Genomic DNA, 17668 nt, shown 5'->3' with positions numbered 1-17668 from the left:
ATAATATAATGACAAATAAAGGCTCTTTATCTCTCTTTATCTTTATTTCCACCTCAGTTACAGAAAGTCCTGCTCAGTGTTTCAGTCTCAGATCCAGAAGAACAAGCTACGTTTGGAAAATATTCCAGATCCAGTCACCATCAGCACATTGCTGGACCTAAAGAAGCAGCTACAGGTCAGTGGGATCACTTCACATTTTTAAATCAAGCTCCTGAATCTGTGTTATTAACTGGAGAATTTGTATGATCTTAAACTACGTTGTTAAGCAGTCATTTATTCATAAGGTCTAACTTGGTTGTTTTGCAAACATGCATCTCCTCAACAGACTCTGAAACAAGAGACAGATGCACTTTGGTTTGACGTTGAGCTCCGGTATGCCCTACTCTCCCATTTGCCCCAGCTGAGGACCAGGAAGGAGATTCAAGCTGAAGTGGAAACAAACCAGAAGCTGCTGACTCAGCAGCGGAGAGACAACGATATGTGTCTACAGACCAGGTGGATCTACTGTCTCAGAACAGACACAGACTTTTAAATGACAAATGCACCGATCAGGCATAACATTATGACTCAGTGAATGGACATGGGTCTTCTGAGGGTGTCCTGTGGTGTCTGGCAACACAATGTTGTTAGTGGGGGCCTTTGGGTCCTATGGGTTGAGGGGAGGGGCCTCTGTGGATCATCCCACAGAGTTTTTTTTTTTTTTTTTTTTTTAACTGAAAATGTGTCTTCTTTGTGGCAGAATGGCGTCTCTGGAGAACACTGCCGACATAATGCAGGCTGCAGATGATCAGAAGACACTGATCACTGAAAAACTAAACCAGATCATCAAAGAACCTGTTGACATCTCGTCCTTGACCTTACCTGATCCTACAGTATTATCTGACTTAAAGGTACAGGACGTATATGTGGTATAATATCTGTGAAAACCTGCACACATTATTATAATTAATCCCTGCTGTGTTGCTCAGGAGATGGACAACAGACTGCAGGATGAAATGAGAAAGCTATCAGAACAAAGCACTGGCAAGGAAAGACTACAGTCAGAAGCCCCGTCGTCCCTCTGCCAGGCGCTCCACAACAGTGTCCATCATATCGAGCAGCTCAGACAGCGGCTGGAGAAAGTTCAGTCGGCTGCCCTGGCTCTGGATCGCTTCCTGGTCGCGGCGAGAGACGCCGAGGCTGAGATCCCGGCACTGCTGGCCAACCAGGACCCCAGCAGGCAGGAAAATGAGGCGGACCGGGAGCAGGGGGGACGTTCTTGGCAGGCAGCGATGCAGAGGTTGCAGTCTGCCGCGGAGCAGTCCGATAACGTTGACAGGACTTTAAAGGCGGCGGGGATGACTCTGAGCGTGGATGGAGCGACTGTGACGTGCCAGGATGTGGTGAAATCTGTGTCCAGGCATGTTGTGGAGATGGAGAGAAAGCTGATGGGACCCATGAAAAAACAGGCAGAGGAAGAGATATCACTCGTGGAAAAAGGGGAAATACTGGAAAGTGTGGTTTTTGAGATACATCAGACAAAGATGAGGAATGATTCACCACAGAAAAGCAGGACAGAGGAGGATTTGACTCTGAAAAAGGCAGAAGAGGAGTCAGAGCTGGAGGCCAAAAAGAGTAAATTTGAAGAAGGTGATGGCACAAAAACACAGAGGCTTGAAGGTTTTGATGTCTTAAAAACCAAGGACCAGAAACGACAAAGACGAAGAAGCAAGGTTAAGAGAGAGGGAGAACAGGAGGGTTTTGACCAGAGGAGAGCCGCCTTGCTAGCAGCACTGAGGGAGACAAAAGGAGCAGCTGAGCAGCTGAGGCTGCAGGAGGCCACCCTGCCTGCTCTGCAACAGAGGTACAGCACTGAGCATGTCCTGATTCACTACCTAGTCTATCAGCAGACACAGGGAGATCATGCAAACTCCACACAGAAAGATCCAAACAAAACTTTAACCAAATGTTTTATATTATTTACCTCCAGGAAACGTGCCCTGACCGAGCTGGAAAGCCATCTCGCCGGCCTCCTCTCTGAGTTGCACTACATACGAGGTGCCTCTTCCCAATCGGGGATCTCTGATGAGAGTCAGACCAGAGAGGTGGAAGATCTCTGGGAGGAGACGACGAAAGCTGTAACCGAGCGGTAAAGATGAGCACAATGTTTTGATCGTTTCGGTCTCTGTCTCTGCTTCTATAACTCCACAGTACTCTACATATGTGTTGTGTTGCGGTTCGGTCACAGGCTGGAGCAGTGTTGTGCGCTCACAGAGCTGCTGAAGAGGTTCCAGAGCGTCCGCGGGGAGCTGAGCGGGACGCTGCAGAGAGCAGAGAGCACCATCAGTGAACAAGCCTCCTACATGGGCAGAGATAACTTGCAGCGACTACACGCTAAGGTCTGTCACACGGTTTCAATTGATTATTGAACAAAAACGACATTATAAATGTAGCTTATTATTTTTCATTTATTCATTCACTCTGTTTGGGTTTATTTTTAAAGGTCCAGGATACTAAGGCGGAGCTAAACGGCATCGGGGACGACATAGAGGAGGTTCGCAGCGTCTGCAGGCAGCTTCACGCTCGCCTCCGTCAGATCCCAGAATGCACCGCTGTCCCATTTGAGAGCGAAGCTGATGCCCTCATGGATCGCTGGCTGGATGTAAGTTCAGCACCGTTGAACTCCCAGCTCACTGTTAAATTGATTTTGGGTCCCTTTAAGAACGTTTTTGTTCATTTTTATGTTACATTAACATATTGTCCATTGCATATACACTCACAAAATAGAACTTAATGTGTTTGTTTCATGCTCCAATCTCCTTTTGCAGCTTTATTTCTGCACCAGGTTCGACGACCCTTTGTGGGTCGTCTGAGTGGCTTCCTTTCTTTTGTTATTTTTGACCAGCACATCAGTTTCTGTTTACTAAAGAGACCACACCTCAGTAGGTACAAAGAAGTGTAGTTTGGCCAGGTTAGAGGGAGGGAAACGTAGGGGATGGGATGAAGGGGTCGAGGGGATGGGATGGGATGAAGAGATGAGAGTGGATGCAATGAAAGGGGTCGAAGGGATGGGATGGGGAAAGGGATTTGAATGGTAGGGATGAGAGGACATGGGATGAGATCGGTCAAGTTTTGAGGGGATGGGGTGAGAGGGGTTTAGGGGATGGGATGAAGGGGTTGAGGGGATGGGATGAAGGAAGATGTAGAGACCAATGGTGGTCCTCTGATGTTCAAAAGGAGGAACCCGGGGAGTGAGAGTTAGGGTTGGGGTATATCTCTGGAAGCTTTGGCTCTGTGCACCCCCCGCCTCGGTTCCTGCAATGAGATTATAAAGAAGAAGAAAGAGTCTTGAGGGAGGGATAAAAATAGACTTTAAGGCTTTGCTGCACCTGCATTGTTTATTTCTTTGCTCTTTGTAGTTATCAGAAAGACTAGACTCCCACCTTGACAACCTGCATCGTGGCCTGACTCTGTGGGACGGAGTCCTTCAGCTGGGGACTGAAGTAGAGAGCTGGACCGACAATAAGCTGGCCGTGTTGGCTCAGTGTCCGTCCTTTCAGACCGAGGACGACGTCAAGACGTTGCAGGTTGAGTTTCTAGTTATTGTTCTGAAATACACGGGTCCAGTATCCTCTTGATTATGATCTCAAAGTCAAATGGTCTCTGATAACAGTCAACTTCCCTCACATTGTCTCCAGAATGAGATTGCGACCCAGGAGGAGAGTATACAGCGGTTCCACAGAAGAGCCGCTGAGATTCAGTCTCTGCTTCAGAGCACAGAGTCTCCTCTGGAGCTGCAGGTACAACACGTAGCTCTGGTTTAGGATGCAGCTTTGGTGCATTGCAACCATACAAATATAAATTCTGAGACTCTTACATGACACTTTGTTTTGTCCAAACTGTAGAATATAGCACACAAGTAATTATTTAATCTGATATGATGCCACTGTTACACTTCACGTTGCAATTCTGGATTAAACCCTGAAGCATTTCCATACATGTCTTGACGGCGAAGGTCTCTTGGCTCATTTTGTTTTGTTCAAGGTGGTGGAGACCCAGCTGAGGAAGAAGATGGAGGAGCTGAAGGAGCTTGTTTCTGAAGCTGAGGACGTCTACAAGCAGATGGTGGCGACCAAGGGTCAAATTACTGGGAGGATGGAAGAGTGTTTCAACTCTGTGCAAAAGATCCAAGACGCCCTCCTCAGTCTTAGAGGTCCGGATGTTGCAGCAGTCCTTGCAAAACTTAAGGTAAGTCTGTCAGTGACATAGATTTGCATGGACAAATAAACGTACTCTTAAACCAAACTGAATAATAATTCAGACCCACCTATGTACTCTAAAAATCTCTACATTATATTAATCTTCCTGAGTGATAGCATGCACCATCCTAGGCAAAAATGCATTTTGGGTACTGACATGGTCTGAATTTGACTACCCTCACGCCGTCATTTTTACCAAGATCGTTGTCCTGATGCCATTGGAATAATTTAAATGATGCTTCACGTAAAAATGTCTAAACTTGACACCGTTTTAAAATGCTATGGGTGATTTCCTTTCCTCCGCAGGATCTATCTTTGCAGCTCCACACTCAGGACGAGCAGGCTGGCAGTCTGCTGGACGATGTGCGGGTCATGGCCTCCATAGCCGGTCCAGAGAGCCTGCAGGGTCTGTCTGAGAACGGGCTTCGGCTGCAGGAGAAGGTCAGGGACGCCCATCAGCTTTTCTCTGAAGTGGAGGAACAGACTGAGAGGAACATCCGGGACCTCGACAGGTAGCATCAGATCTGCAGTTAAATGCTCATTCACGCCTCCTCTTGAAAAACTAAGAGATCTGTTGGGCAAGGATTTTGGTGTCTTTGTCTAATAATTTCTTGATGACATGGCAGTGTTTCGGTCCTGACCTCAGCTAATGTGTCTAAATGTAACAGCAGCATAAGAAAAACTAGCAAAATGTGCATCGTGATGACTGTACGTTCACGCATGCCTTCATTCATGCTGTGTGTGTTGTAGGCTGCAATCAGAGACCGACCTTCTGCAGCAGTGGCTCCGTGGTGCTGAGGAGAAAGCAGCAAAGGAGGAGGAGCTTAGTCTCCTGCAAGAGGAGGCACTTGAACAAAGGTAAACTGTGAAGGAATTTAATGATCTGTGTGGATGTAGGATTTTAGGAAACTGTACAGAGAACCAGAGATGGCTTTAGAGAGTGTGCATGACAATATATACTGTGGACCTTTGGAATAATTTAAGTATAAATGTGTAAATAAAGTAGACTGATAAACAGTGTTTATCTATTCTTGGATGTTTCAATATAAAACTTTTCTAGGTGAATTTCTTTTGTTTTTCTGCAGTGATCAGCCAGAACATTAAGACCACTGACAGGAGAAGTAAATAACATTGACCATCTTGTGTCAATTCAGTGTTCTGCTGGGAAACTTTTGGACCTGGCATTGATGTGGATGTTACTTAGACATGTGGCACCCACCTAGACCAGACCAGGCACCCCCACCCCATAGCAATGACACTCCTTGATAGCAGCAGCCATCCCCAGCAGGATGCAGCCTGACACAGAGACACACACAAAAATGGTTTAGGAACAACTCAAAAAACATGAAGAACAGCACAAGGTGTTGACCTGGCCTCCAAATTCCTTACAGTATCTGTGGGATGAACCACTGAGGCCCCTCCCCTCAACCCATAGGACCCAAAGGCCCTCCACTAACAACATTCTGTTACCAGACACCACAGGACACCCTCAGAAGGCCCATGTCCATTCTCTGATGAGTCTGTTTAGGGAGACACAAGGGAGACCTACACAATATTAGGAAGGTGGTCATAATGTTATGCCTGATCAGTGTATCTACTTGCTCATTGCAAGTAGATAAACCCTTAAACCTCTGAATGTGTGACTAACCTGTAACGGGTCACCTCTCTTTTCATTTCCGTGCTCTGCAGCGTGAGGGCGGAGCTCATCGGGCGTCTCGTGGCGTCTTTACAAAGCAGCGACCTTCAGCAGCTGGCTCAGCTGGAAGAGAGTCGGAAACTGGTGGACCGATACCACAAGTTAAATACTAACATACCAAGTGGCTCAAAGGAGGCGCAGTGCTCTGTGAGGAGGGACATCGAGGCGTTTCAGGCTTTGTCCACGTCCACGCGGTCATGGGTCGCTGATCTGAGACAAATAGTTGACTCTCATCTTGTTGAAAGCCTCGGGATCCAGAGTCCTGTGGAGCAGAGACTTCTCTGTGCTCAGGTGAGAAAACTGCTGCTGCTGCTGCTCACTTTTGAAGTCTAACGAATCGTTCTGCAACTAATCTGAACATGAGTCATTTGGCTTCAGCGGGGGTGTCAAACTTTTTCTCTTCTTCCGTTTTCCCTCCTCCTATTCCTCCTTCCCATCTACTTCTCCTCCTTCTCCTTCTTCCTCTTACTTCATCTTCTTCTCCTTTTTCTACTCTTCCTCGTTCTCCCCCTACTCCTACTCCTCTTCTTCTTCCTCCATCTCCTCCTTCTCTTCCCCCTTTTTCTCATTTTCATCTTACTCCTTTTCATCTTCCTCCTTCTCCTCCTTCATTTTTTACTCCTACATTTACTCTTCCTCATTCTCACCATCTCCGTACTCTTTCCCTAATTCTCCTCCTCTTCTTCCTCCTTCATCTTCTTCTCATTCTTTTCCTTCCTCTAATATTCCCCGTTCTCCACCTCCTTTCCCATCTCCATTTCCTTCTCCTCCTCTTTCTCATTCTTCCTCTTCCTTCATCTTCTTCTCCTCCTCCTTCTTTTGTCCTCTTCCTTCCTCTGATATTCCTCGTGCTCCCCCTTTCCCTTCTCCTTCTTCCTTTATGTTCTTCTCCTACTCCTTCTGCTTTTCCTCGTTCTCCCCTCGTCCTACTCCTCCTTCTCCTCCTCTTCTTCCTCCTTCTCCTCCCTCTTCTTCTTTTTCATTCTCTCTCGTTTTCAGCTTCCTTTTCAACTTTTCTTCTCCTCTTTCTTCTCCTCCTTCCACTCCTCCTTCCCCATCTTCTTCTCCTTCCTCCACTCTTCCTCATTCACCCATCTCCCTACTCCTCTTCTTCCTCCTCCCCTTTCTTCTTTGTTTCTCATTTTCATTTTCCTCCTCCTTCATCTTCTTCTTTTCATTTTCCTTCCTCTAATATTCCTTCTCCTCCTCCTCCTCCTCCTCCTCCTCAACCACCTCTTCCTCCTCCCCCTTCTTCTTCCTTCTTTCTCATATATTCATCTTCATCCTCCTCCTCATTTTCTTCTTCCTCCTTCCCCTCCTCCTTTCCCATGTGCGTCGACACCCCTCTCATAGTGTTAACAGTCTACAGACAATATACAATAAAGATTAAACGTAGCGTTTTAAACATCTACTATTGAAATAATATTTCTTTATAAATATATGGGCGTTAGCGTTAAGGGCGTAGGTCTGGTTTGTTTCTTCACATTTGTTCCTACTTGTTCCAAACTAAGGAGTGTCTGTGTAGCGTGCAAAGTTGATCTTATAATGACAGGAAAGTTAGCATCATCCCTTACAGACAAAGACTTTTTCTTGCCACTTCTCTTGCTGCTGCATTCTGGATGGGTCATGCACAGGTTTTGTAAAAAATAAATACATTTTCAGGCCATGCTGAGTGCGACCTCAGAGGGGGAGCATCGCCTGGAGGAGCTCCGAGTTACTGGAGACAGTCTGAGCCGCAGACTGCTGGATGGAGATGACCTGAAACGGGAAGTTCAGGAAGCCGTTCAGAAAACAGAGCAGCAGTGGAGGGAGCTTTTGCAGTCGGCTGAGCCTCACTGCAGGTGAGTGGAGCCTGTAAATGTTTTTAATTTACATCTAAATTACGTAGGAAAACTGTAAATCCTGGTTTCTCTTTGTGTCTCCCGTTGCTCCAGGATCCTACAAGCTGATCCAGAGCTCACCTCTCTCTACCTGGCCCAAAGACAGGAGGTTTGCCGCAGACTGGAAGAGCTCCAGCGCAGAACAGATCAGCTTCCCGCTCTGTTCCCCTGGCCCGGCACGGATGAGCGTACGCAGGCCTGCCTCCTCGCCAGTCAACTGCGAGATGATTCAGAAAACTTACGATTAACTCTCACAGGCCTGGCGGAGCAGAGGAGGGTGCTGGCTGAGAGGACTGGGGACGCCGTCTGGAACAACTCCTCCTGGGCTGAGCTAGACACGCGCTGGTTGGCGCTGATGGATCGACTGAAGGTAAAACTCCTCTTTTAATGTTCAAGTAATAATCACAGCTAAATAGCTTTTATTCATTGCATCCATTTTAAAATTTTAAATTAATGCATTTGGAGGAGGAGGTGGAGTCAGTGAGGGGTTTCTGCCTTTTTAATCAAACCTAAGTAAATCTGACTGTTGCTTGGTGTGCTTTAAATATCCACAGAGTGTGTGCTCCAGATTTGAGGAAGATCTGAGTGATGAGGAACATTTCCGCCGCTTGCTGCAGGGCTGTCACCTTAAACTGACATCCCTGCAGGAGAGGGTGTCAGCCTGTCAAGCCCAGAAAGAAAGCTCGGCCGGGCTGGATGCTGACGTAGCAGCTCTGGAGGTGAGGTCCTTCAAATAAACTGATTTGACACATTTTCTGAAGAAGACGCCTCATATTCAGCCACCTATATTCATGTCTTCTTTTGCAGGCCTTGCTGCAAGAGCTCGAAAAAGACTTTTTACAACTTACAACACTCAAGGACTCCATCACAAACAGCTCCACGGCCGAGGCCAGAGCAAGCCTCTCCCTGCAAGTCAGCATCCTCCAAAACCACAAGATGGCACTGGAGAGCAGCATCAGAGAAACTGTTAAACAGAATCAAAGAATTCAACAAATTAAAGAAGAAGCCTCCTGTTTGCAGACAGCGCTGAGAGACCTGGCTGAAAATGTCGGGTCTCCGTCTGGAGGCCATGATATCATCCAGCTGAAGCAACAGTGGCGCACGATACAGGTGGCGTTAAGAGACGCTTTAAAATGTTCCGTTATCTCCGAATGATAGATATGAATGAACACGGCAACTAAATAAGCCACTGCCTCTTTCTCTCTCAGGACTTGGACACCAGGCTGACAGAGGTGGCTGCAGGAGTTAAAAACCTAAAGAGCATGAGCGAATCAAGTGTCACGCAGGAAATGCTTCCTGCAGATGTCGTTGCAGCTTTTAAAGAGCTTGCCAGGTACTTTACCTCGTTCCAACACAGAAAAGTTGCATTCCTCAGAATAATTACCTGTACTAATGTCTGCTTACAATATCACAGCCGCTTTATTGTCACATATAATTGAAATCACACATTTTCTTCCTAGACTTTTTGACTTTTAGATGTTAGGACTGCTCTTTAGCTTTGTTGTATTCTTCCAGATTTAGCTAAAGGTATTATTGAAGGAATGAGAAGTTTAAAGTCCGAACCTTAGTGTCAGATAAATTAGTGCTCTATGCTCTATTTGCAACAGAAGGTAACAGGGTTGATGGGAGACGTGGTTTATGTTTGAAAATGTGCTCCAGCTGCCTGCAGGTTTTTTTTTTTTTTTTTTTATTAAATGTTTTCCTTGTTTGTTCTCTGACTCCCAGCCTCAGGTCCATTTTCCTACAGAAGCAGCAGCAGTGTGCAGAAAGCACCGCTGACAGAGTGAGAAAGGTCGTCAGCCAGCTGCAGCAGTGGAGCCAGAGAGTACTAGCTGATCCGTCGTCACACAGCCAGGTACGACACATATACACACACAGTAATATGGTATTGTCTTTCATCCTTCTTTTTATAAATCTTTTATTCTTTAATTAGATATGTTTATAATTTTACTGAAGCTATAATCCCAGGAATGCTGTCCAGCCTTATACATAACTAGTATACACCAACACATTTATTATTATTATTATCATATGTCATAATTTTATTTTATTTTATCCAAAAAGTAGTCAAATAAAACAGTGTAACTACACTCAATTTTAACTTCTGTTGCTTGAAATTTTTGGAGCATTTAGTCAAAGAATAGTTCGCACAAAAAAATGAAATAAGACATTTAAAGCATCCAATCATTTGTCCCTGCAGTTTCTGTTAATGCTATGACGATTATCTTTTTGCTGTATCCGGCTTTGGACAGTAACCCCAGCATTTTCCTACTCAGCAGGTCATTTTCTTTCTAAAATGCCACAGGTTTATTCTTTCTTGAGTAGCACTAAAAGTAAAAAAAAAAAATATATATATATGTCTGCGAAGGTTCTCAGTCATCCAGGTCATGGTATATTCAAAAAGCGTTTTAAAAGTCTCAATTGGACTTGTAGAGTTTTTGAGAAGTTTCACCACTCATCCGAGTAACTTCTTCAGTTCTAAGGGACTGGTGGGAAGTTTGAGGTTTAAATAGGAAACTCTGTGGGTAAAACCCGCCAGAAACTTACCTGACTTTTTTGTCTGTCGACATGTCCTCTCTAAACAGAGTAGGTGGACTGAGATTTAATCTGCCGTCAATGTATAATACAGTTCTGTCCCCAAAAAGTATCAGTCCCATTCACACCTTGAGACTGGAGCTTCTGACTGATTATGGGTCGTTAGAGAGAACATAACAGTAGTTGACCCAAGGTTTGTTCATACCATGTTTATGTCAAACTGTCAGTCACATTTGAGTTCAGTTTCATTTCAAGGGGGCCAAATCAGTGACATGTTAATGCAAATTTCCTTTGTTTTTCTTTGTTTTAGTGCAAAGAAGTACAAGTACATTATGGAAAGGTTTGCATTTTATGAACCACCTGAAACTTCTTTAGAAAACAACAAGTGCAGTTTCAGCACATTGCTGTCACCTGCTGTTTAGTTCTGGGTGTTTTCTGTCTGTTAATCTTACAGTGGACAAATTAGGAATGGCTTTTATTATCACATTTTAGCCAAAGTCTTTGCAATTTCATGCTATGGGCCAAATTAAACTCTTTTGTGGGCCGGTTTTGGCCCGCGGACCGTATGTTTGACACCCCTGCTTTAGAGTGATGTTGGGGAATCTCTTTCACAATTCTGAAGAAAAAAACGTACAAAGAGAGTTTTATGGTCAGAAACTTACGTGTCTTCAGAGTGCTCCTTTTACTTTTCTCTTTTACTCATGGAACATAAGTATATTTTGAACTTCTCTATCTGTCTGTGCTTTTATAGGTGGCTCTGGATGAAGGTTTGCAGCTTCAGCACTCACTTAATGAAGTCCTCTCAGAACAAGACTTTCTTCTAAACTGCCTTGGAGCAGAAGTGACCAAGGATCTGGAGGACAGAGCTTCAGGTGCTCTCAGTGAAAGCCAGTCTGTACTTGAAACCCTAATCTCTAAAAGCCTGGTGAGTTTTTCCCTCAGTCATAGAATTGTACAGTCCAGTTGTGATATTATGATTGTGTTGTTAATATCTTTGGTAATTTTATGGATCCTACAGGTCAGCCACAGTCGTAGCGGAGTGCAACAAGATTTGCAGGACAGAAGTGATGAAGACGGTTCAGCCTCAACTGATGAAACTACAGCTTTTCCTTCGTCTCCTGCATCAGACAGCAAGGAATGCTCAGAAGGAGAACAGACTGATGCCAAAATTCAACCCAAAGGAGTTTTGTACACTTTAGAAAAATCTCATCCTTCCCCTGAGCTTGTCACAGACACATCAGAAGTGTCAAATGTGGACGATGATGCCACAAAACAAGACCAATCATGCACTTCAGTGCTAAAAGCGGACGCTTTAGCCACGGAAAGCCTTGTGGAGAGAACCGAAGAAGATGCATCAGCTCCTGTAAAAGCTTCCTCTTCAGAAATCCCAGATGTTTTAAGATCAAGCACCCAACGAGAATCACGGTTGACATCAGCTCCCCCAAAATTAAATGATCAGGACGATAGCTCCACCAGCAGCATGCACGGGACGCTTTATGGAAATAACGCAGAGCCGTTCATGTCAGATTTGATTCCTGCTCTTGACAAGACTTTAATAGCTCAGCAAGAAAACATTCAACCCTCATCTTGGGTCCTACAGATGCCAGCTGTGGCTACAGACAATACTAAAGACACCAGATCAGCACATTGTGTCCCATCCCTGGAAGATGCAGAAGGGACAAGGATAGACAATGTCCCCAGTTCACATCCATCAGCACAATCAGAGACATGCACGGCCGCAACAAGTGAAGAAGACAAGAGACTAGAGGAAGACATGGATGTGACTGCAAAGAAGGTCTTTACACTTGTGTTGGACATGGAGCCACGGGACATACAGCAGTGGGAAGATGCTGGCACCTTCAGTCTGGATGTGCTCAGATGTTCTCAGGAAGTGGAGCCACAGGGTGGCCCTGAGGAGAAACCTGGACTCCTTAGAGCATCAGTTAGTCCAGAATCAGACAAAGCAGGAGCTCATTCAACGGCACAGTCAGAGCCATTTAAGGCATTTACTGATGCTCAACAACAAGAGAGGTTCTATGAGGATGTCAACGGGAAACCAGATAAAGTGTTTACGATAGTGTTGGACGTGGAGCCGATACCTTGGGACTTGCACCAGAGTCGAAATGTTGTAGATAAATTCCCAGATGTCCTTAGGCGTTTACAGGGAGCAGAGCTTTGTGGTGCACATGTCACAAAAGTTTCAGACACAGATGAGCAGAAATCAGGAATCTTTTCCGCATTAACTGGTTCAGATGAAACAGACCTGAGTTCCCTAAATCCAAAACTGGAGGAGGTAAAATCTGATAATGAGGTGTTGACTTCCTCTAAAGCAAGTGTTTCTGAATCTCAGCTGCTCGCTGATGCACTCAGAGCTGAAACATGTCCAGATGTCAAACAAGAGAAGGTGACGGACTCGTGCGACTCCGTGGAACAAACTCTGATCTCAGCGTTGGGCTCCGTGGACGATTCAGTGCAAACTGGTGATGACGAGACTGATGATAAACAGGAGACGGCTGCTGACGTCGTACAGGCCACAGGCACGGCACAGGAGGAGACGGGAAATAGGGGAGAAAGCAGAGAAGAAGAGAATGACTCTGAATGCGTTGGAGGCAAACATTCAAAAGAGACAGAAAGACAAGACAGTGCTTTGGACCGAGGAGAGGAAAGTGAATGGATGTTACCTGCAGCACTGGAGGACACGGAGGAGACACAAGGACAGGTAGGTTTTGTTTAAAAAAAAAAAAAAAAAAAGTTTTTCTTTTATTTTTCTGTTGGAAAAACCCTTAATATAAAATTAAAGTGTAACCCTAGAATTAAATATACACCGATCAGGCATAACATTATGACCACCTTCCTAATATTGTATAGGTCTCCCTTGTGCCTCCAAATCCGTTGTGACTCATCAGAGAATGGACATTCCTTCTGAGGGCGTCCTGTGGTGTCCGGTAGTGGGGGCCTTTGGGTCCTATGGGTTGAGGGGAGGGGCCTCTGTGGATCATCCCACAGATACTTGATCAGTTTGGGATCTAGTGAATTTGGAGGCCAGGTCAACACCTTGTGCTGTTCTTCTTGTTTTTTGAGTTGCTCCTAAAGCGTTTTTTTGGCTGCATCCTCCTGGGGATGGCTGCTGCCATCAAGGAGTGTCATTGCTATGGGGTGGGGGTGCCTGGTCTGGTCTAGGTGGGTGCTACATGTCTAAGTAACATCCACATGAATGAATGCCAGGTCCAAAGGTTTCCCAGCAGAACATTGTATTGTCACAAGATGGTCAATGTTACTTACTTCTCCTGTCAGTGGTCATAATGTTGTGGCTGATCGGTGTATCTGTCAAGTTCTGTCAACCTCTAATACAGTATGATAATGCAAGGATCGGCTGTCTTGTCTGAAATTGCTCTAATGCGATCAACTGACTAAAAACAACAGCTTTATAAATATGTGTGATATGAGACTATAGAGTTAAAAGTTCACACCAAACTAAAAATGATTTTAAATCCTAAGAGAAACAGGATCTCAAAAGTTAAAGTTGACACGTTTAAATACGTTTGAACTTCCTGCTGACAGACCTGGCTCTAACAGGTGAATCAACCGTCCTTGCTCTCTTAAATTACACTCATCACACAACTTCTCTGCCATTTACGAAACCTTTTCACCTTCATGTTAAAATGTGTGTGAAAGTGTATTTCTGACATTTTGGAACTGTAATTTTATTCAAAATTTTACTATAAATTTAGCTGGAAATTATTCTGCTGTTCCATTCGCTCACCGTTTGCCATTTGAATGTCAAACAGGGAGAAGTCCCTTTAAAGATTTTTCATTTTTAAGGTTTCTTTCTCTTTTTGTACTGGTGTGCATCCAGTGGAAAGAAGAAATGTTTTTTTCTTGGCAAATGGAGGAAACCATTGCAACTGTCTATTGCATTGCGCAAAAATCTTAAACAGACTGTAACAAAACAAACAGAAGCACAAGAAGCTTCTTTAAAATCCAGTGTCAGACCCCGTTTGTTTTTAGTCACAAAGTTTGATCATTTCATGGTGAGTTTCTTAAAGTTTCCTGATGCCTCAAAGAGTTTTTCTCTAAGGAATTTTCTCACTAGGTCAACCTGTCATTAGCCTCAGTAATAACAACATGCCGTCTTGCTTCACACAGCTGACATTTGTTTTTATAGTGATGGATGCCGTCTGTCCTAAAATATGCTCTGTAGACCTTTTTGTATTTAAAGAATAATAACTTAGCAGACCCCCGGATTCTACTTTGATTAGATCGATTCAAAGAAGTTGCACTTGAGAGGTCAGAGACTAATATCATCTGGAAATGTTGCTTCCTATCTGGTACAGGTGTTTATTTTAGATCTTATTTATTAGCATTTATTTTTAAAATTTATTTCCAGTTTCAACTATTGAAGTATTCACCGATCAGCCACAACATTATGATCAATATTGTGTAGGTCTCCCCCATCCCATCAAGGAGGGTCATTACTATGGGGTGGGGGTGCCTGGTCTGGTCTAGGTGGGTGCTACATGTCTAAGTAACATCCACGTGAATGCCAGGTCTAAAAGTTTCCCAGCAGAACATTGAACCGTCACAAGATGGTCAATGTTATTTACTTCTTCTGTCAGTGGTCATAATGTTATGGCTGATTGCTGTATATTCTCTATTGTATTGTTTTTGTTCCTCCTACACCTTGCTACCTTAGTCATGTCTAAGATATTTAAAAAATCCCCTCCTCTGTTTGTACTCTAGTGACCTAGCCTTTAATATCATGTTTTTGAGTCTGTCCTCTCTAACCAACAAATCAGTTATTTCTTTAAATAACTGAGGAGAGGCAGAGCTTTGTAGGTGAGCAGAAAGAATCCCTCTCCCTCAGGGCAGACTGCTTCTGACTGCACATTCTTGCGTCAACTGTACTGACTCGCCGGGCCAGCGTCAACCTAGTAATATATACCCACGTGGAGCGGGGAAAGAGCAGGAAGCTCTGTCATTATCTGTGCTGAAGTGTGACACCACCCCTGTCCTCTGTGTATGCAGCCTCAGATCCCAGAAAGCATGGAGCCTGAGAGCACAGCGCCGGGTTCATCAGCTGATCCGGCTGCTGGAGAGACGACAGGTGGATCACCCAAGTCCTGCAAACACACGTCCACCATGCAGGATATTTTGTCTGGGGTCCAGAGCTTGGTGGAAAGGAGTAACATAATAAATGTGAGTACTGATCAACTTAAATGTAAGAAAAGAACTTGCAGCGCCTCTTTCTGATCTGTACGGGTTAATGTGTTGATGAACATGTTGCTTAACTTTATTAAAGTTAAACTTAAAAAATGAAACACGTTTTTTACAGCGTTTAAGTAAAAAGACCGAAACTACAGATGCAAATCTCCAAAAAGGAGAACAAGTCAATTTAGTGTGCACGGGACAGTGAACAGATAAGGGTGGCAGTGTTTTGATGGATGTTTGTGTATCCCCATGAGGCTGCTGACAGGAAGGTCAACAGGAAGGATCTATGAGATAAAGTGATTTCCTGCTGGGTCATTATTGAGTCGGATTACAGGCAGTATAGCATTCATGTCACGGACATACACCAATCAGCCACAACATTATGACCACTGACAGGAGAAGTGAATAAAATTGACGATCTTGAGACAATACAAAGTTCTGCTGGGAAACATTTGGACCTGCCATTCATTGGTGTGGATGCTACTTAGACATGTGGCACCCACCTAGACCAGACTAGGCACCCCCACCCCATAGCAATGACACTCTTTGATGGCAGCAGCCATCCCCTGCAGGATGCAGCCAAAAAAAGAACAGTTGACACAGACACACACACAAAAACGCTTTAGGAACAACTAAAAATAAAAACATAAAGAACAGCACAAGGTGTTGACCTGGCCTCCAAATTCACTAGATCCCAAACTGATCAAGTACAGTGGGTACGGAAAGTATTCAGACCCCTTTAAATTTTTCACTCTTTGTTTCATTGCAGCCATTTGCTAAAATCAAAAAAGTTCATTTTATTTCTCATTAATGTACACTCAGCACCCCATCTTGACAGAAATTTTTGCAAATGTATTAAAAAAGAAAAACTGAAATATCACATGGTCATAAGTATTCAGACCCTTTGCTGTGACACTCATATTTAACTCACATGCTGTCCATTTCTTCTGATCCTCCTTAAGATGGTTCTGCTCCTTCATTGGAGTCCAGCTGTGTTTAATTAGGTCATTGGACTTGATTAGGAAAGGCACACACCTGTCTATATAAGACCTTACAGCTCACAGTGCATGTCAGAGCAAATGAGAATCATGAGGTCGAAGGAACTGCCCAAGGAGCTCAAAGACAGAATTGTGGCACACATTGTGGGTTACAAAAGAATTTCTGCAGCACTCAAGGTTCCTAAGAGCACAGTGGCCTCCATAATCCTTAAATGGAAGAAATTTGGGATGACCAGAACTCTTCCTAGACCTGGCCGTCCAGCCAAACTGAGCAATCGTGGGAGAAGAGCTTTGGTGAGAGAGGTAAAGAAGAACCCAAAGATCACTATGGCTGAGCTCCAGAGATGCAGTAGGGAGATGGGAGAAAGTTCCACAAAGTCAACTATCACTGCAGCCCTCCACCAGTTGGGGCTTTATGGCAGAGTGGCCCGACGGAAGCTTCTCCTCAGCATAGAGTTTGCCAAAAAACACAAGAAGGACTCCCAGACTATGAGAAATAAGATTCTCTGGTCTGATGAGACCAAGATTGAACTTTTTGGCTTTAATTCTAAGCGGTACGAGTGGAGAAAACCAGGCACTGCTCATCACCTGCCCAATACAATCCCAACAGTGAAACATAGTGGTGGCAGCATCATGCTATGGGGGTGTTTTTCAGCTGCAGGGACAGGACGACTGGTTGCAATTGAAGGAAAGATGAATGCGGCCAAGTACAGAGATATCCTGGAAGAAAACCTCTTCCAGAGTGCTCAGGACCTCAGACTGGGCCGAAGGTTCACCTTCCAACAAGATAATGACCCTAAGCACACAGCTAAAATAACGAAGGAGTGGCTTCAGAACAACTCTGTGACCATTCTTGACTGGCCCAGCCAGAGCCCTGACCTAAACCCAATTGAGCATCTCTGGAGAGGCCTGAAAATGGCTGTCCACCAATGTTCACCATCCAACCTGACAGAACTGGAGAGGATCTGCAAGGAAGAATGGCAGAGGATGCCCAAATCCAGGTGTGAAAAACTTGTTGCATCATTCCCAAGAAGACTCATGGCTGTACTAGCTCAAAAGGGTGCTTCTACTCAATACTGAGCAAAGGGTCTGAATACTTATGACCATGTGATA

At 44.6% G+C, this 17668-nt stretch overlaps 1 protein-coding gene across 4 annotated transcripts in view; it reads left to right on the top strand.

Moving 5' to 3' along the window:
- syne2a (spectrin repeat containing, nuclear envelope 2a) overlaps positions 1 to 17668 on the top strand; it is an 83548-nt gene that overhangs the window by 17215 nt on the left and 48665 nt on the right. For all 4 annotated transcript variants that reach the window (XM_084560223.1, XM_084560225.1, XM_084560224.1 and 1 more), the window contains exons 27-48: positions 58 to 175; positions 326 to 495; positions 740 to 890; positions 969 to 1843; positions 1970 to 2128; positions 2228 to 2378; positions 2483 to 2641; positions 3399 to 3566; positions 3678 to 3779; positions 4024 to 4227; positions 4545 to 4750; positions 4989 to 5096; positions 5928 to 6225; positions 7597 to 7775; positions 7869 to 8184; positions 8369 to 8533; positions 8622 to 8924; positions 9023 to 9147; positions 9540 to 9669; positions 11101 to 11274; positions 11368 to 13068; positions 15375 to 15545. In XM_084560223.1, coding sequence (XP_084416349.1) covers positions 58 to 175; positions 326 to 495; positions 740 to 890; positions 969 to 1843; positions 1970 to 2128; positions 2228 to 2378; positions 2483 to 2641; positions 3399 to 3566; positions 3678 to 3779; positions 4024 to 4227; positions 4545 to 4750; positions 4989 to 5096; positions 5928 to 6225; positions 7597 to 7775; positions 7869 to 8184; positions 8369 to 8533; positions 8622 to 8924; positions 9023 to 9147; positions 9540 to 9669; positions 11101 to 11274; positions 11368 to 13068; positions 15375 to 15545 — 6133 coding nt within the window. The remainder of the gene's footprint in view (positions 1 to 57; positions 176 to 325; positions 496 to 739; positions 891 to 968; positions 1844 to 1969; positions 2129 to 2227; positions 2379 to 2482; positions 2642 to 3398; positions 3567 to 3677; positions 3780 to 4023; positions 4228 to 4544; positions 4751 to 4988; positions 5097 to 5927; positions 6226 to 7596; positions 7776 to 7868; positions 8185 to 8368; positions 8534 to 8621; positions 8925 to 9022; positions 9148 to 9539; positions 9670 to 11100; positions 11275 to 11367; positions 13069 to 15374; positions 15546 to 17668) is intronic.

Source organism: Chelon labrosus (genome assembly GCF_963514085.1).
Source record: "Chelon labrosus genome assembly, chromosome: 14".
NCBI classification, from domain to species: domain Eukaryota; kingdom Metazoa; phylum Chordata; class Actinopteri; order Mugiliformes; family Mugilidae; genus Chelon; species Chelon labrosus.
This window is presented reverse-complemented; position numbering and strand designations above follow the sequence as displayed.